The following is a 19768-nucleotide window of genomic DNA, read 5'->3' on the forward strand; positions in this document are numbered from 1 at the left end:
CAGCCTCCTCTTATCCAGGCAAAACAACCCCAGTTACCTCAGCCGCTTCCCACAAGACTTGTCCTCCAGACCCCTCACCAGCTTCATTGCCTTTCTCTGGACACGCTCCAACACCTCAATGTCCTTCTTGTAGTGAGGGGCCCAAAACTGAACACAGTATTTGAGATGGAGCCTCACCAGTACTGAGTACATGGGGACGATCACTTTCCTAGTCCTGCTCACCACACTCTTACTGGTACAAGCCCGGATGCTGTGGGCCTTCATGGCCACCTGGGCACACTGCCAGCTCATATTCAGCCACCAACATCCCCAGGTCCTTTTCTGCTGGGCATCTTTCCAGCCACTCTGCCCCAAGCATGTAGCGCTGCGTGAGGTTGTTGTGACCCAAGGGCAGGACCTGGCTCTTGGCCTTGTTGAACCCCACACTATTTGGGACCCATGGATCCAGCTTGTCCAGATCCCTCTGTAGAGCCTTCCGACGCTCAGGCAGATTAACACTCCCACCTTAATTGGTATCATCTGCGAACTTACTGAGGGGGCACTCCACCCCCTTGTCTAGATCGTTGATAAAGATATTAAAGAGAACCGGTCCCAGTACTGAGCCCCGGGGAACATCACTTGTGACCGGCCGCCAAATGCATTGAACTCCATTCAGCACCACTCTTTGGTCCCGGCCGTCCAGCCAGTGTTTTACCCAGCAGAGTGTACACCTGTCCAAGCCATGAGCAGCCAGTTTCTCCAGGAGGATGCTGTGGGAAAAAGTGTCAAAGGCTTTAATGAAGCGCAGGTAAACAACATCCAGAGCCTTTTCCTCATCCACTAAGCCGGTCACCTTGTCATAGAAGGAGGTCAGGTTTCTCAGGCAGGACTTGCCTTTCATAAACTCATGCTGGCTGGGTCTGATCGCCTGGTTGTCCTGTATGTGCTGCATGATGGAACTCAGGATGATCTCCTCTGTAACCTTTCCCAGCACCGAGGTCGGACTGATAGGCCTGTAATTCCCCAGGTCCTCCTTCTGGTCCTTCTTGTAGATGGGCGCCGCGTTTGTTATCTTCCAGTCAACTGGGACCACCCCAGTTAGCCAGGAATGCTGATAGATGATGGAAAGTGGCTTGGTGAGCACTCCCGCCAGTTCCCTCAGTACCCTTGGGTGGATCTCATGCGGCGCCATAGACTTGTGTATTTCTAAGTGATGTAGCAGGTTCCTCACCATTTCCCCTTGGATTGTGGGGGCTTCATTCTGCTCCCCAACCCTGTCTTCCAGCTCAGGGGGCTGGGTACCCAGAGAGCAACTGGTCTTACTCTTAAAGACTGAGGCAAAGAAGGCATTAAGTTCGTAAGCCTTTTCCTCATGCCTGGACACCGTCTTTCCCTCCACATCCAATAAAGGATGGAGATTCTTCTTGGCCCTCCTGGTGTTGATGGTGTATTTACGAAACATTTTTCATTGTCTTTTATGGCATGGCCAGATTAATTTCTAGTTGTGTTTTAGCCCTTCTACTTTTCTCCCTGCATAACCTCATGACATCCTTGCAGTCCAACCGAGTTGCCTGCCACTTCTTCCAACTGTCATAAACCCCTTTTTTCCCCTCAGTTCCAGCCAAAGCTCTCTGTTCAGCCAGGTCTTCTTCCCTGATGGCTCGTCTTTCGGCACATGGTGACAGCCTGCTCCCGTGCCTTTACAAGTTCCTTCTTGATGAATGTCCAGCCTTCCTGGACTCCTTTGCCCTTCAGGACTTCCTCCCAAGGGACTCTGTTAACCAGACCCCTAAACAGGCCAAAGCCCGCCCTCCGGAAGTCCCAGGTGGCGGTTCTGCTGACCCCCCTCCTGACTTCTCCAAGAATTGAAAATTCTGTCATTTCATGATCACTATGCCCAAGACGGCCTCCAATCCTCACATCCCCCACAAGCCCTTCTCTGCTGGCAAACAACAGGCCCAGTGGGGTGCTTCCCTCCTTTGCTCCCTCCCCAGATGTGTCAGGAAGTTATCCTCAACACACTCCAGGAACCTCCTGGGCTGCTTCCTCTCCACTGTATTGCATTTCCAGCAGACATCCAGTAAGTTGAAGTCCCCCACGAGGACAAGGGCTGACTATCGTGACACTTGTCCCAGCTGCTTCTAGAATATTTCATCTGTCTCTTCATCCTGGTTGGGTGGTCTATAACAGACTCCCACCATGACATCTGCCTTGTCGGCCTTTATTTAACACCTCCCAGTACAGACAGGGTCCTGTCCAGTACAAAGTGGGTTATTTTAACGTGTCCCAGTATAGACTGGGCCGAATCCCAGTAGCAGGGGGATCCCCTGATCCCCTCAGAATGCAGACTGGGCACCATCCAAGTACAAACTGCATCTCCTGGCAACCTCCCAGCACAGACTGGGCCCTTTCAAGTCCAAAATGGGTCCCTTTGAACCAAGCCCAAGAAGACTGGGCCTTGTCTCTGTACAAACTGGATCCCCAATCCTGTACAGACTGAGCCTTCTCACAGTATAAACTGCACCCCTTTAACCCCTCCCATGACAGACTGGTCCCTGTCCCACTAGAAAGTGGATCTCCTCAACCCCTCCCAGCAGAGACTGGGCCCTGACCCAGTATGAAGTGGATCCCCTCAACCTCTGCCAGAACAGATGGGGCCCTCTCCTAGTACAAACTGGATCACTCGATCCCCTCTTAGTAAAAACTAGTTCCTGTCCCAGTACAAACTCCACCACCTCACCCCCTCCACACAGAAACTGGGTCAGGTGCCAGTACAAACTGGATCCCATGGCCCCCTCCCTGTAACCCCTGGGCCCCATTCCACTAGAAATTTTATCCCTTTAAACCCTCCTGGTATACACTGCACCCTTCCCAGTACACTCCAAATCCCTTAACCCCTCCCACTACCGACTGGTCCCCGTGGCAGTACGAACTAGATGCTGTGGCCCCCTCCCAGTACAGACTGGGTCCCCTCCTGGTACAAACTGGATCCCGTGCTCCCCTCCCAGTACAGAACTGACTGTCAACAAATAGAGATTACTCCATTTTACCCCTCCAAGTACAGACTGTGTTCTGTCCCTTTATAAACTGGATCCCTTAAACACCTGACAGTAAAGACTGGGCTCCGTCCAAATAGAAACTGGATCCCTTTAACCCCTCCCAGTACAGACTGGGCCAATGCCGAGTCCAAAATGGACTCCCCGGTCCCCACCCACTACCAACTGGCCACCTCTAATACAATCTGGATCCTCTAACTTATGTCAGGACAGACTGGGCCCTGTCCCAGTCCAAACTGCATCCCCTGATTCCCTCCCAGTACAGAAGGGGCCTTGTCCCAGTATGAAGAGAATCCCTTTAATTCCTCCCAGCGGAGAAAGAGCCTCTTCCTAGTCCAAAGTGGATCCCAGCCCAGCTCCCAGTGCAGACTGCTCTGTGTACCAGTACAAAATGGATCGCTTTAACACTGCCCTGTACAGACTGGGCCTCATCTCAGTACAGACTGGATCCCCCACTTTCCTCCCAGTACAGACTGGGCCCTCTCCACGTAGAAACGGGATCCTCTGAGCCAATCCCAGCAGAGTCTGGGCCTCGTCTCAGTACAAACAGACTGGGTCCTGTCCCAGTACAAACTTTATGCCTTTAGACCCTCCCAGGGTACACTGGGCCACCCTCCCAGTCCAAACTGGAGCCCGTGGCCCCTTCCCACTACAGTCTGGGCTCTATCACAGTACAAACTGGGTTGCTTTAACCCCTGCCAGTACAAACTTGGCCCCTCCCACTACAAACTAGTCCTCTTTAACCCCTCCAAGTACAGGCTGAGCACGCTCCCAGTATAAACTGGATCCTCTCATCCCCTCCCAGTACGACTGGGCACTGCCATTTCAAACTGGATTTCATTAAACCCTTCCAGTACAGACTTGGTCCCCTCCCAGTAAAAACAGGCTCTGTTTAGAATCATGGAATGGTTTGGGTTGGAAGGGACCATTAAAGGCCATCTAGTGCAACCCCCCTGCCATGAGCAGGGACACCTTCAACTGGATGAGCTGTCTCCAAGCCCCGGCCAACCTGGCCTGGAATGTTTCCAGGGATGGGGCATCTCCTGTCTCTCTGGGCAACCTGGGCCAGTGTCTCACCATCCTCATTGTTAACAGGTCTTTATATCGAGTGTAAATTTCCCCCCTTTTAGTTTAAAGCCCTCACCCTTTGTCCTATCGCAACAGGCCCTGCTAAAAACTCTGTCCCCAGCTCTCCTGTAGGCCTCCTTTAGGTACTGGAAGGCCCAAATAAAGTCTCCCCAGAGCATTCTCTTCTCCAGGCTGAACAAACCCAACTCTCTCAGCCTTTCCTCACAGCAGAGGTGCTCCAGCCCTCGGAGCATCTTTGTGGCCTCCTCTGGACCCACTCCAATAGGTCCATGTCTGTCCTGTGCTGAGGGCTCCAGAGCTGGAGCAGCACTGCAGGTGGGGTCTCACCAAAGCAGAGCAGAAGGGCAGAATCCCCTCCCTCGACCTGCTGGTAATGCTTCTTTTGATGTATCCCAGGATACCGTTGGCTTTGTGATCTGCGAGCGCACATTGCCAGCTCATGTCCAGCTTTTCATCCCCAAGTATACCCAAGTCCTTCTCGGCAGGGCTGCTCTCCATCCCTTCATCCCACAGGCTGTATTGATATCACAGATTGCCCCAACCCACGTGCAGGACCCTTCACTTGGCCCTGTGGAACCTCATGCTGTTTATACGGGCCCACTTCTTGAGCCTTTCCAGGTCCCTCTGGATGACATCCTGTCCGCTGGGAGTTTCAATTGCACCACTCAGTGTGGTGTCATCAGCATACTTGCTGATGGTGCACTCGATCCCACTGCCTATGTCATTGATGAAGATATTGAACAGTACTGGTCCCAGTACGGACTGCTGAGGTTCACCGCTTGTCACCAGTCTCCATCTGGACATGAGGCCGTTGACCACTACTGGATGGGACCATCAAACCAGTTCCTCATCCACCGAACAGTCCACCCTTCAAATCCACATCTCTCCAGTTTCACAGAATCACAGAGTGGTCAGGGTTGGAAGGGTCTTCTCGAGATCATCTAGTCCAAGCCCCCTCCAAGAGCAGGGTCACCTACAGCAGGTTGCACAGGATGGCAACCAGGCGGGTTTGGAATGTCTCCAGAGTGGGAGACTCCCCCACCTCTCTGGGCAGCCTGTGCCAGTGCTCTGCCACCCTCAAAGGAAAGAACTTCCTCCTCATGTTAAGATGGAACTTCCTACATTCAAGTTTGTGCCTGTTCCCTATAGTCCTATCACTGGGCACCACTGACAAAAGACTTCCCACCCCCCTGGCACCCTCCCTTTAAGTATTTATAAGCATAGATAGGGTCCCCCCTCAGCCTCTTTTTTTCTCCAGACTAAAAAGCCCCAAGTCCCTCAGCCTTTCCTCATAAGAGAGATGTTCCAATCCCCTCATCATCTTCGTAGCCCTTTGCTGGACCCTCTCCAGCAGTTCCCTGTCCTTCTTTAAGTGGGGATCCCAGATCTGGACACAGTACTCCAGATGAGGCCTCACCAGGGCAGAGTAGAGGGGGAGGATGACCTCCCTCGACCTGCTGGCCACACTCTGCTTGATGCACCCCAGGATGCCATTGGCCTTCTCGGCCACCAAGACACATTGCTGGCTCATCGTCATCCTGTTGTCCACTGGGACATGCTGCTGCATGTTCCCGCAAGATCTTCCTTTCTTCCAGCTGGACAAGCCCAGCTTTTTCAGCTTCTTCTCACAGCACAAGTGCTCCAACCATGACCTTGGTGGCCCTCCACTGAACGGGCTCTTTTAACAGTGTCTCTCAGGCATTGCAGCGGGTCAGAACCTGGGGGAGTATTCTGGATCTGTTCTCAAATGTGCGGAGCCCAGGGCGATAATCACTCCCACTGGCTGTGCTCCTGCTCATACTGCCCAGGATGCTTTTGGCGTTTGCAGATGGCTCCATGTTTTGCCTAATGAAACAGAAGTACCACCAGAGCCTTTCCTGCAGTGCTGATACCAACCTAGGCAGTCCCTGCCCTCTGTCACTTCAGGCCCTTAGTCAACCTCAGCAAAAAAACTTTAGATCTGTCTTTGTTGGATAACATGATGTTACTAGTGGCCTGTCCTTGTCTAAGTCCCTTGGGATGGCAACCCTGCCTTCTAATATAGTGTCTGCTCTCCTCATTGAGGTGTCATCTACAAATGGTATAAAAAAAGGATTTTGTCATCTCCTTTGTGTAATTAAAAGCCCTTGAAACATGGTGGAACCCGACTAGATACATCCCTCTGGGCAGAACACTATGCGTTCACCAAGTTCCTTCAAGCCCGAGTACTGATCTCAGTTATTACCCATCTACTTATCCACCCAATCAGACCATAATGTTGTAACTGGACACAAGAATACTGTGGGGAATGAGGCTGATAGCATAGTGTTCGGCGCAGAGTCTAGTTGGAGGCCTGTAAGTAGCAGTGCTCCCCAGGGGTCAGTACTGGCCAGTCTTGTTCAACATGTTAATCAACGTCCTGGATGAGGGCACAGAGTGTACCCTCAGCAAGTTTGCTGACATCTGTTGGAAGGGTAACACAGCAGGGCATAGGCAGTCCAGGAGGTTCTTGGATTGTATTGACAACGTTTTTCTCCCAGTGGTAGAGGAGCAAACGAGGAGAGGAGCTCTGCTGGACCTTGTCCTTACCAACAAGGAGGGGCTGGTAGGCAGTGTCAAGCTCAAGGGCAGCCTGGGCTGCCGTGACCATGAAATGGTCAAGTTTGAGATCATCAAGGCAGCGAGGAAGGTGCGCAGCAAGCTGACCACCCTGGGCTTTAGCAGAGCTGACTGTGTCTTCTTGAAGAATCTGCTCAGTATAGTGCCATGGGATGAAGCGCTGAAGGGAAGAAGGGCCCAAGTAAGCCAGTTAATATTCAAGGCTCACCTTCTCCAAGCTCAGGAGTGATGCATCCCTACAAAGAAGAAGGCAGGCAGAAAAGCCAGGAGGCCTGCATGGATGAACAAAGAGCTCCTGGACATGCCCACAAGTGAAAAGGAGGCCTACAGGGGGTGGAAACAGGGGCGGGAAGCCTGGGAAGAATACAGAGAAATTGTTCAAGCAGCCCCGGATCAGTTTAGGCAAGCTAAAGCCCAGATTGAACTAAATCTGGCCTGGGGCATCAAGACAAACAAAAGTCCTTCTTTAAGTATGTCAGCGAGAAAAGAAAGACTAGGTAAGAGCATGCAATATTTGGATGCTGCCAGTCATCAGGGAGTTTCCTCCCTCAACCTCCATGGCCTTTCAATGATTACGGAGTGTCATTGGACACGCTGGGACATTGGCTTACCCTGTCATCTCCCTCAGCTGCCACCCCTCCTGTCCCATAGACTGGTAAGGATTGTCTTAGTTAAGGTGACTTGGGAACAATCCACTGCTGGTGGCGTTCCTCCAGATTCCTGCCCCTTGTCTCAGAGCCCTGGGAGACCTTGCTGGGGCAGAGTGAGGCAAAGAGGATGTATAGAATCTCCCATATAGCTCCACCCGCTCTCTGAAACTCAGCAGTGGCCACACAGTGGCTTTGTTTCTCCTTGAACACTTCCGGAAGGAGTAAACACTCATTCTGGTGCCCTTGAATTGCCTTTCGGGGTTAGATTGAATTGCGATCTGGACTATAGCAGAGCTTGGAGGAGGCTGTCCTTGAAGACCAGCTGGACTGAGCTCTGCCACCATGTCACAGATCTGTCTGCTACAGGAACGGCTCCAGCTCGTCCTGTCTGTGCCCCTGGCTGAGATCATTGCTGCACGTTTGGGCTGAAGCCCCCCAGCTGTGGCACCAGTCAGCTGGGGACTTGTCATAAGGACTCCTGGTACCAAGAATCCAAGAACCCGTGTGTGCTACTGATTGGACAAGAAGAGGGGTTACTCATGGCCAGGTCTTCTTCTGCTGGGAGAAATACCACTGGTGGAAGTAAGTGTCTCTGCGCAGCTGAGGGAGGGAACATCAGAGATTGCATCAGCCTTTTTCACAGGCGGTTCCCCTGGAGCCCCAGGGACACCTCCAGGGAGCCCAGAGGGGACAGAGAGAGTGTCACCGTGGGCTGGTCCTCTGCTGCTGAGCTGGGCCGGGCTGCTGGGCCAGAGGGAGCTCCTGGCAAGCGGGCAGCGCTGCAGAGAGACAGCTCTGCCCAGGAGCAGCTCCTCTGCACGGCACAGCAGGGCTGAGGGCACTGCCTGCAGGCAGCGAGGGCAGAGCAGGGAGGCAGAGAGAGGTTAAGGGCAGTCTGGAGAGGGAGGATGCTGAGAGCTTACTGCGGGAGAAACCTTCATAGCCCTTGACATGGTAAGTCTCTGGGTTAGGGCAATTGCAGCTGCAGTTCTTGGAAAGATGTCCAAAAGCTGCTCCTCCCATGGCCTATGGGATCTTTCAGGAGGACTCTGACACTTCCTCTAGTGTAGAGGTGAAGAATGTGCTCCAGAGGAGGAATGCCCTGCAGTGCCTTCAGAGGGAGAGGGCACGACGGCTGCCTTCTCCTTAGGACCACTGCCATGTGTGATGGTGGGTGTGCAGGCAGGGGTGGGCAGGGCTGTCCTTGCCAGCAGGGTCCCTGCACCCCAGGGGCTTTGTGCTGGGGCAGGGACTCTGCCGCCTGCCAGGGTCAGCTCTCCGCCTGCCCAGGGAGCTCCCACGGAGGTGCTGTGGGGAGAAGGTGTGTGTGGAAGGAGCAACTCCTTGCATGGCAGGGTCCTGGTGTTGCCGAGAGAGAACTGCGTGGGTCAGGGCTGCTCACAGCTGAAGGGCAGTGGCAGAGGAAACTTTTCAAGAAGAACCTCAAGGCAGGGGCTACCTGAAAGCGAAGGAGTTTGTGCTTTCAGTCTTCTGCTTTTTTTTTTTTTTTTTTTGTGTGGGGAGTGAGACGTGGAGATTTGTCTCCCCGTTCTTCAGAAGGCACAGAGCCTCCAAATCTTTTTCACTTAGAGGTGAATAAATCAGGGAGTAAGAAAAATCCATATGCTACAGCTTACAGAGAGCACCCAGCATCACCTTTCCAGCCTTATCAGCGTTGGTCAGATGTTCCTGTCAGAGCCTGCACCCACAGAAATGCTCCTGGGCAGTGTTCTGCTGCCAGGAGGTGTCTGCGGGACAGAGCTGAGCACACAGCATCTGTGATGGGTTCTGTGTGCACTGCCGGCGAGGAGACGCGCTGCCAGAGAAAGAGCTCCCAGCAGGGACAGCTCCAGGCAGCAGAGCCCTGGGCTGGGAAAGAGAGGGAACAGCTCCCATGTGCCTTGGGAGGGTGATTCGGGCACCTTCCTGCCATCTCCTGTAATGAGGGCGCCTTCTACTGGCCTCCTCTCTCGCCCAGCAGAGCTTCTGACATCAAGGCTGTGGGGTTTCTGGCTGAGGTGCCTCCTCAGCAGCCACACACCAAGGAGGAGAAACTCCTTAGTTCTATGGGTCTCTGTCTTCTCTCAGCAGGAGCATTTCTCCACCTTCCCCTCCTGTCCATGCTGCTCTTGTTCTTACATCCATACTCTCTAGTAAGAGGGGGTTCAGGTGTGGCTCACACGCCAACATTGCCATGCAGCTGTGTCCGTGGGACCAAAGTCCTTCAAACCACCCAAACCTGTGGGGCTGTGGAAAATGCAGTGTGGAGCTGGGGGGTGAGCTGGCTCTGCTGAGATCACTGCACTTTGAGCACTTGTGGGAATTTCCCTGGCATTCTCCTGCTGGAAAATGCTGACCAGCTTGTCTTCATGACACAGGGATTACTGATGAGGCAAACGGTGACTTTCAGAAGCTGCCCCACGTTTCCCAGATGCCCACTGCTGTCAAGCAGGGGTGACTGCTCGGGAGCCCATGGGCAGAAGCCTCCTTCTCGTGTCATGTTTGGCCAGCACAAAGCAGAGCTCAGAACTTGGGGAAGTCCAAAGGTGCTGAAAGGAAGGAGGAAGGCAATGTGTGTTTGGGAAGGACAGAGGAGAATGGGACACAGGAATGTGAAGAGATGTGCTCAGAGCAGTCCTAACCTGTGAGTGTGTTTTCCTCCTTTGGCAGAACCTCATGAACAAAGGGATCAGATGTCCAACAGCAGCTCCATCACCCACTTCCTCCTCCTGGCGTTCGCAGACACACGGGAGCTGCAGCTCTTGACCTTCTGGCTCTTCCTGGGCATCTACCTGGCTGCCCTCCTGGGAAACGGCCTCATCATCACCGCCATCGCCTGTGACAACCGCCTGCACACCCCCATGTACTTCTTCCTCCTCAGCCTCTCTGTTCTGGACCTGGGCTGCATCTCCACCACTCTCCCCAAAGCCATGGCCAATTCTCTGTGGGACACCAGGGCCATCTCCTATGCAGGATGTGCTGTCCAGCTCTTTTTCTTTGTCTTTTTCATTTCAGCAGAGTTTTCTCTTCTCACCATCATGGCCTATGACCGCTACATTGCCATCTGCCAACCCCTGCACTACGGGACCCTCCTGGGCAGCAGAGCTTGTGTCCGCATGGCAGCAGCTGCCTGGGCCAGTGGGTTTCTCTATGCTCTCCTTCACACGGCCAATACATTTTCACTCCCCCTCTGCCAGGGCAATGTTATGAACCAATTCTTCTGTGAAATCCCCCACATCCTCAGGCTCTCCTGCTCAGATGCTTACCTCAGGGAAGTTGGGCTTCTTGTTGTTAGCACCTGTTTAGCCTTTGGGTGTTTTGTTTTCATTGTGGTGTCCTATGTGCAGATCTTGAGGGCAGTGCTGAGGATCCCCTCTGAGCAGGGAAGGCACAAAGCCTTTTCCACGTGCCTCCCTCACCTGGCCGTGGTCTCCCTCTTTCTCATCACTGCCATGTTTGCCTATCTGAAGCCCTCCTCTGTCTCCTCCCCATCCCTGAACCTGTTGGTGTCATTCCTGTACTCAGTGGTGCCTCCAGCTATGAACCCCCTCATCTACAGCATGAGGAACCAGGAACTCAAGGATGCTCTAAGAAAATGGATGACTGGTTTCTTTTCAGAAGCAGCAATGAACTGCACATTTTCTTCTACATATCACTCATCATGTAACTCATTACAGGCCCAGACTTTCTTTGCTAGGTTTTTTTCCTTTCATTTCTTTGGGTTTTAGCTTTTCTGGGCTATACTAATGCTGTCAACAAAAGAACAGAGTCATCCTTTATCTTATTTCTATGTCAGGATCTGCCTGTCTTGTTTGATCCAGAGACTTTGTATAAATAAGGAGCTCCTCTCTCTGTGTGTTTAAACAAAATAAAGGACTCTGCACTGAGTTTTGTGTCTGAGATCCCTTCTCTGAGACCTTCTCTGGAGCTGCAGGGGCCTCATCTGTGTGCTGAGGTGGAGGGGGCAGGAGCCATCTGAGCTGGGTCTGCCTCCCAGCCTGACCAGCATGGCCCTGGGCACCACAGCACCCGGCTCTGCAGAGCCGCACCACCAGCTCGGGGGCTGTGGGACGCCTGGGGAGGGGGTGCAGGAGTGGCTGGCCAGGCCAGCATGGATGAGCTCTCTCGGGAAAAGGCTCTGAGGGGAGATGGGCTGTGGTGGGAGAAGAGCAGGGCACCACGTGTGTGCAGGGCAGCCATGGCAAGAGGAACCCTTTGCTGCGGTGGGGCAGCTCGGGGCAGGCTGCCTGTCCCTGGGGCCAAAGGGCCTTCCTGAGGGTGCCCTGGGCCAATTCTCTCATGCCATCCTGGGAGGACGTTTGGCAGCTGGGGCTGCAAGCTGCCTGGGGTGGAGGTCTCCTCAGCATGCCGGCTGGGTGGACAGTCTCACTGGCCTGCACATCCTGCTGTGGGACCATTCCCAATGGGGTTGTCTCTGCTGGTCTGTGCTGGGGAGAGGGCAGGAGGTGGCCAGATTCAGGGAGGGTGTGGGCTGGCGGGGCTGGCAAGTGCCTCAGAGAGGAAAACCCCAGGGAAGAGCTGAAGTGTGGGAGTGTGCAGGGTGGGGGCACACAGCAGTGTCCTGGCGCATCTGGGCTCCTGCGCGAGACATGAGGGACCAGCAGAGCAGGGTCTGGGCTGTGCCTGTGCCCACTGGACGCCCCGGGGAAGTTGCCCCAGGGCCACCATCATGGGCCAGCCAAAAACAACCTCCATTTCCAGCACTGGACTCTCATCCCACCTCAAAGAGGTTCTTTGTCCCTCCACAGAGGGACACCAAAGACAAGGTCCATCTTTGCATTGTACAGATGAGACTTAAGCATGCACATCTTGTGCGTGTGGGGAGATGGACACGTGTGAGCACAAATGCCATCAGCTATTCCTGGGGCTGCCATGAAGGCGTGTGGGACAGACGAGGTCACTTCACTTGGAGTGTAACATCCCCTGGGGAAACAGCTGGATGCAGCACTGGGATGTGCTTCCTTGAACCGAGGTCCCCGTGTCCATTCCTCATGAGGAGTGCAGAGCATGGCGACACACTGCAGGGCTGTGGTGCCTCCCAGCCTCTAGGGTTGACTGCAGGAGGTCAGAGAGACACTGTGACCTCTGCAGTGCATTGCTTCTGCACGGGCAAGGGAAGGACTCGTGTCTCTGATCACCCATGTGTGTATGAGAAGTGCCCGAGGCCAGCTGAGGTGTGGGCACCCGACAGAGCTCTGACATTTCTGTGTGTGACCTCACAAACAAATCCCCACTGTCCCAGGGACAGTCATCTCAGCTGCCGTGGACAGGCTCATTGCAAGTGCTCCTCTCTGCTCCATCACCCTGTCCTGTGACTCTGGATTGTGCCCTCAAAAGTGCCAGAGCAGCCAGACAGGTTCCGGGGTCCTTGGAAAAAGCAGATGTCAAACCCATCTTCAAGAAGGGCAGGGGTGAGGATTGGGAGAATTACAAGGTGGTGTGCCTTCCTCAGTCCCTTAGAAGGTGGTGGGGTATGTCCTCCCGCAGCCGTCTCCAGGCACTGGAAGGAGAAGAAAGGCATTGCTGGACCAGGATGGTTAGGGGAAACAAGGGCATGTTGTGTACCTGGCCTTGTGCACGGCCTTTGACATCATCTCCCACAGTCTCCTTATGGCCAGATTGATGCTCTCTGGACTGAAGCAGTGGATGGTCTGGTAGGAGGGAAGTTGGCTAGATGATCAGGCACAAAAGTCAACAGCGGTACAAAGTCCTGCCTGAAGCCAGTCATAACAAGAATCCCTCAGTGATTAGCATTTGGGCCAACGTTGTTGAATGTCCTTATAATCCCCCTGTACGGTGGAGCCCCATCCAAGAAGAGGACGTGGATGTGGGCTGGCATGTCCCTTCTGCCTGAGTACCTGATGGGACAGCAGCAGGCAGATGGCTTGTTTGTGTCTTTCCAAGAAGCTGAAAGGCCAGCAGTAGTCACATGGTTTAGAAGATCATGGTGAGGTTACTTCTGTCTGGTCAAGTGAAAGGCCACAAGAAGGCTGATGAGTGAGGTCACCTGCCTGGAGGGTGCTTCCTCAGATTTTTGAGCTTTCCTTGGAAGTGGGACAAAGCAGGAGAGAGCAAAACTGCTACAAAGTGCAGCTGGGAAAGTGGAGACTGGACATAAGGAAGAAGCAATTTCCCTGGAAAGGTAGAGCTGTGATGCAAGAGGTCACCCAGAGAGAGCTGGTGTCCCGGTTTGAGGTATAACAGGGACCATTTTCTTCAGTAACTTTGCTTCTTAGCCGGGTCTCTTCTAACTGCTGAAATTAACAGCGTATTGTGCAGACACTATTTGCTCTCATAGTGATCAGACCTTTATAGTTGATGCCCAGGCATGGTGTGCAGAGAGGATCTTGCTTATACTTATTGCTATAACAACCAAGGCCAACCAACGTTGTTATTTGCCCCGTTGGAGGGTCAGAAGTGGAAAAGCGCGGTGGGGTCCAACCAAATATACCAATACCAATACAAAATATACCAGGATTATACTCAGCCAACTATAACCGTAGGAAGCTGTGCACGCCCAGCAGTGGACAGCAAATGTGGGACACTGTGGGCGCTGCGGCTTCAGGAGGAAGGGAAGGGCTCAGGGCTCTGGCACCAGGGCATGAAGTTCTCAGGATGGCAGCCATCAAGGGAGAGAGGGCACTTCACAACAAACTTTATATTGAATGTGACAATGCTCATGGTATGAAATAATCCTGTTGGCAGCTCGGGTCAAGTGCTCGGGACTCGCTCCTCCTCATCCCTGCACCCGGCAAGCTCGAAAACATTGAGACCTTGAAACCCCCACACCATAGTTGGCTATAAAGTATATATATTGACAAATTCAGAACCCAGAGCCTTCTAAAAGTGCAGTCTTCCCAAGTATTAAAAGAGAATTTAGTCCTGTGTCACTCAAACCAGGAGAACGGATCACAAGGTTGACCTCTTTGCTTAATCCAAGGAGAAAGAGGCCTATTTGAGGTGAGCCTCTTCTTGGCACCAGCTTTGAGAGCAGAGCTGAGATTTCAGGCAGTGCACTTGGGAAATCACGTTGTATTACAGACCAACGAAGAGAACTTCAGCTCTTCCACAGTGTTAGATGTACATATATATGGGCTCCAGGTGAGACAGCGTGGGTTCATTCCTTGCTAGAAGTACGCTGAATCTAAACAATTGTGGGGGATCATCATAACCACCGATTATCACAAAAGATTATTCATGGCAAAAATAAAAATGCTGATAATGATAATGAAAATGATGCCAATAATGGCAAGGTAGATAAGGGAAAGGATAAGCCACACAAACAACAAACAGGTCTGGAATGGGATAACCCAGGATTCATTCCTGGACTGTGGGTGAAATGTTACCACTCTTGACAAACATCCGTGAAATCACTTTCCTACTGCCCTGCTTCAGCTTCTCATTCCTCATGCTGTAGAAAAGGGGGTCACAGCTGGAGGTACCACAGAGTACAGGACTGCCACCACCAAATCAAGGGATGGGGAGGGCCTTCTGGTCAGCAAAGTGCTGACAGAGAGAGCACGACCAGGTGGGGCAGGCACCTGTACAAGGCTTTGTGCCGTCCCTGCTCAGAGGGGATCCTCAGCACATCCCTCAAGATCTGCATACAGAAGAAAAGAATGAATATAAAACACCCAAAGGCCATACAGAGGCCATCCACAAGTACCAAAACTTCCCTGAGGCAGGAGTCTGAGCAGGAGAGCTTGAATGTCTGGGGGATGCTCTTACTGCTCCAGGGACAGGGCAGCCTTCCCCAGGCTGGTACAGCCAGAAAGGTGTTTTCACTTCCCATTCCTTCCTGCTGTGTTAAGAAGGGTTCTTAGGCAAAGAAGTTGATGCAAGGTAATTATTATTTTTTTTTTATTAAATGCAATGAGACACTGGATCCCCATTTACAGAAGTCTCTGGGTCAAACAAGATGTGTGGATACGTAAGTAGGAAGAGATTAATAATGACATTTCTTTGAATACAAAATCATCACAAGTGGAAAAAAAATATAAAGAAACAGTCTTATTTGGTCATGACATACAGTGGGAATCCTTTGTAGAAGCACATAGGTAGTCTATGGCTACCGAAAAATTTCCAGTCAGTTTCCTAAGGTCATCCTTGAGCTCCTGGATCCTCACACTCTTGATGAGGGGCTTCAGTGTTGGAGGTACCACCAAATGACAACCAGCCATCACCACATGCAGGGCTGGGGAGGAGATGGAGGGGGACTTCAGGCAAAGATGGCAGTACTGACAGACAAACAGCCAGGTGACAGAGGCATGTGGAGAAGGCTTTGTGTCGCCCTTGCTCAGAGGGCATCCTCAGCACCACTCTCAAGATCTGCACATAAGAAAGCATGAGGGGGAAAAAAAAAAAGGCACCAAAAATAGAAAGGCACTAAAAGCAATAAGCCAACTTCCCTGAGGTAGGAACGTGAGCAGGAGAGCTTGAGGATGTGGGGGATTTCACAGAAGAACTGGTGCAGGGCATTGCCCTGGCAGAGGGGCAGTGAAAGTGTATTGGCCGTGTGCAGCACAGCATAGGGAAAAACACTGCCCCAGGCAGCTGCTGCCATGTGGACACAAGCTCTGCTGCCCAGGAGGGTCCCGTAGTGCAGGGGATGGCAGATGGCAACGTAGCGGTCATAGGCCATGATGGTGAGGAGAAAATACTCAGCTGAAATGAAGAAACTGAAAAGTAAGGTTTGATCAGCACATCCTGCATAGGAGATGGCCCTGGTGTTCCAGAGGGAATTGACCATGGCTTTGAGGAGAGTGGTGGAGATACAACCCAGGTCTATGAGGTAGAGGTTGAGGAGGAAGAAGTACATGGGGGTGTGGAGGCGGTGGTCGCAGGTGATGGCGGTGATGATGAGGCCGTTTCCCAGGAGGGCAGCCAGGTAGCTGCCCAGGAAGAGCCAGAAGTACAAGAGCTGCAGTTTCTGTGTGTTCAGGAACGTCAAGAAGATGGAATCTGTCATGGAATTTCCATTGCACATTTGGTCCATCAGGATATGGAGGGCTCTTCATAGAGGAAAACGCATCAATACATTTGGACAGACTTCTCATTTCTCTCTATTCCCTTTGTCATGGGGCTGCTGGATATCAGAGAGATGCCATGGGTGAGCTGTGCTCTTCAGGAGCCCAGCTGGATTCAGCCCAGTAGGACCTCATTGGAAAGAGTGGAATGTCCTAAAGATGGGATGTCCTGAAGGGCGACTTAGCTCATTTGTATCACCCTGACTGTGCAGATTAGGAGGACATTTTACTCCCATGGAAGCATCCGCATAGCAGCAACCACAGATATTTTTCACGGCTGAATCCAACCCAACCCCAGAAACTCCGGTGATACCAACAAGGGGAGCAGAGGCAGAAGGGGAAATGTGGAGAAATGCCAGGAGTGTTTCTGTGAGGAGGCAATAGAAGGACAGAGGGTTGGGCTGTGCTGGGTGGAAGAGGAGACCAGGGCGTTCCTTCAGAGTGGGTGTCTGCGCTGCAGGGGATGGCAGGGAGGGTGCCCAAGTGCCCTCTCCCAGGGTGTTTGTGGGAGCAGGTCCCTCCGACTCCCTGCCCACGTCTCTGCTGCCTGGAGCTGTCCCTGCCGGGAGCTGTTTCTCTGTCCCAACATCTCCTCCCTGCCAGTGCTCACTGACCCCATCCCTCCCGCTGTGTGCTCAGCTCTGCCCTGCAGATCCCTCCTGGCAGCAGGGCACTGCCCAGGGACATCTCTGCATGCCAAGGGGATAAGAAGAGGCTCAGACAAATGCTAACGAGAACTGGGGTCTTTGTGCCTGCTCCAGAGTGGAGAAAACAAATTCCCATCTCCCACTGTCAGGGATGTCACAGTCAGGGATGAGAAGGTAGAGTTGAGGCTCCTGAAAGAAGGGAACAAGGCCAAGAGGGGGACTTCAGGAGAGCAGGCTTTGGCCTTCTGAGGGACCTGATCAGAAGAATCCCATGGGATAGGGCCCTGTGGAGAAGAAAGCTCTTTGCTAGTCAAGGATGGACTCTTGCAGCTCCAGAACAGTCCACCCCATCATATAGGAAGTCTGTTAAAGCTGTCAGGAGCCTGGCATGGGTGAGAAAGGAGGTCCTGACTAAAATGAAGCATGAAGGGGCAGCCCAGAGAAGTTGGACGCTGACTGGTTTCTGGCCTCAATGATTCTTTGACTCTGTGCTGGAGAGAGCCATTTGTGTGAGCATGTGCTTGTCTGTGCCTGAGGTCGAGCAGGGGGACGAGGGGATCCCGGGGCCAGGTTCTGGATACATGGAAGGTGTCAGACCAGCTCTTGGAAGGATCCATTTTTGCTGTGTGTCTATATGGGTAGATATCTTACACTAACATAATACAGCACACAAAGAGCCCACCCTTGTTTCCCTCTCTCCACTGAGCATGGTTTTGATTGCCCTAGAAACCTCTTTGTGTACCACAAGTCTTCCCGTGATGATAATGCATTTGGGGGCGGGGGTGGGTGCAGGGAGGCTGGGTGAGTAGAGGGACGAGGCTGGCTCTGACAGGGGCCATGAAGCAGCTGCCCGGAGGTGACAGCAAGGACATTACAAGGAAGAAACTTATCTCTGTTGACGTCATTGTTTTTAGGAAGGCAAAGCTCCCCTTGAGCCAGTGGTTGCAAGGAAGGTCAAGAGCAGAAAGAAGGGTTACGGGGACCTCCTTGCAGCCTGTCAGAACCTAGGAGGAGGTCAAAAAAATACAGAGATTGGCTCTCCACCTCTGGTGCATATTAAGAGGATGAAAGAGAAGTGTTGGGTGAAAGAGGGGATGTTCAACCTGGAGATAAGGAGAAGATTTTCTGCCAGTGTCAGGGCTCGTCCTGAGCCAGGTGGCCATGAGCCCCACCTGCCCTTCCGTCTGCCATGGTTGGTCAGGTTGCTGTAACAGAGGTGCCCCCAGGATCAGAACCCAGGTGGGCCTCTTCCACCTGCCTCACCCCCTCCCCTCCCCAAGGATGGGGTTCCTCTTGGGTGGGGACTCTGATGCGCTGGATAACCTCAGAATGACTGCTGGCCAGCATGTCTCCTGAGGGCCAACCAGGCTGCTGCTGTGGAAGTGCCCTCAGAATCATCACCATGCCAGCCATCTCCCCTTGGCCTGCCGCTCCCCTTTCCCTCTGCCCCTATCTTGGCTCTGCTGGGAAGAGCGGTTTTGTGATAAACCTCTTGTCCCCAAACTGCTGGGGCCAGCTGCTGCACAGTCATGCTCCTACAACTGTAGTGGCCTCACAATCAAGATCAGAACTTGTCTCACCTTTGCCTATCTCTCCCCATCCACTCCCTTGACTCCTCATCTCTGCTGGACCCCACCTTCAACATCCAAACCCCGTTACTGGCTTTTCCCTCTCCTCTGCCCCACGGGTTGCCAGAGACAGGGTGGCACATCTTACATTTAGGATTTGCAGTGCTCATGCATAATTCTTGTGGTAAAGTCAGTACTGAGATCAGACTCTATGGTGTGGAGCAGTTAAAGCAGCAGATTGGCAGTGGTGACCAACCATGTTGGTTTTGCAAGGGGGGGCTTCTGTCTGTTTTAGAAAAGGAAAATTTGCTTTCCCTTATGATGCAGGTTGACTTGATGGGTCTTTTCACATTAATTCCTTTCATTGCCCTGGTTGGAAGATGACATTTTCCCACCTTGGGTCAAGACGATGGGCTCTCTCATAGCCACTCAAAGTGACTATAACAAAGTGACTCTACTCTGGAGTTATTTAGCCTGAGTTTGCCATACATGAAGAGGGTCCGTGCATGTTCATGCGTCCTCTAATAATAGGGCCAAGTTTCTCCTATTCCCAATGGCCACTTCAGCTGTGCGTTATCCCCAAGAATCTGCTGGCAAGCACTCCAGGATCCCTGGTGCCAGCCCACAAGAACCTGGGCCTTCCCAGTAGACCCTATGGATCTTGTCCAAGACATACTCTTGAATTCCCAGACTGAGGGGAGTGCGCTGCATTGATTGTGACTTCTGTTCATGACTATATGTTACTCTGCTGGAAGCTGAGCTGCTGTTCCAGCTTTCTGTAGCTCAGTTTCTAAAACCTTTAGTTCTGTTTCTAAATCTTGTGCTTGTCCAACTTGTAAGTCCAGCTGTTTCATTTGTAACCAGGGTCTATGTCTGTTTACCCTGAGATCTTCCTATCAAACTTTGATTAAGATGATTGTCTTTATTTTGGGAAATTCCTCCTCCTTCAATTTACGGGTGTCTTTTTTTCACATTCTTTACCTCGTCATCCATTTCTCTCAGGAGATCCTGTGAATCATACATGGCACACCACAGGGTTCCAATGGCACCGGCTTCCTTTTTCACTTTGCCATGACTAACGTAAACTTGACAGGCTGGAGAAGTAGGATCTGCTACTTTAAGACAGTGGGATCT

General features: G+C 52.5%; 1 protein-coding gene across 1 annotated transcript in view; it reads left to right on the forward strand.

Moving 5' to 3' along the window:
- Positions 1-10065: 10065 nt before the first annotated feature.
- Positions 10066-19768, forward strand: part of LOC309685864 (olfactory receptor 14A16-like) — a gene marked incomplete at both ends in the record, with an annotated part of 42550 nt that continues 32847 nt past the window's right edge. Inside the window, one exon of the mRNA XM_082501562.1 lies at positions 10066-10210. Coding sequence (XP_082357688.1) covers positions 10066-10210 — 145 coding nt within the window. The remainder of the gene's footprint in view (positions 10211-19768) is intronic.

Source organism: Vanellus vanellus (genome assembly GCF_965231255.1).
Source record: "Vanellus vanellus genome assembly, contig: HAP1_SCAFFOLD_89, whole genome shotgun sequence".
In the NCBI taxonomy this organism is placed as follows: domain Eukaryota; kingdom Metazoa; phylum Chordata; class Aves; order Charadriiformes; family Charadriidae; genus Vanellus; species Vanellus vanellus.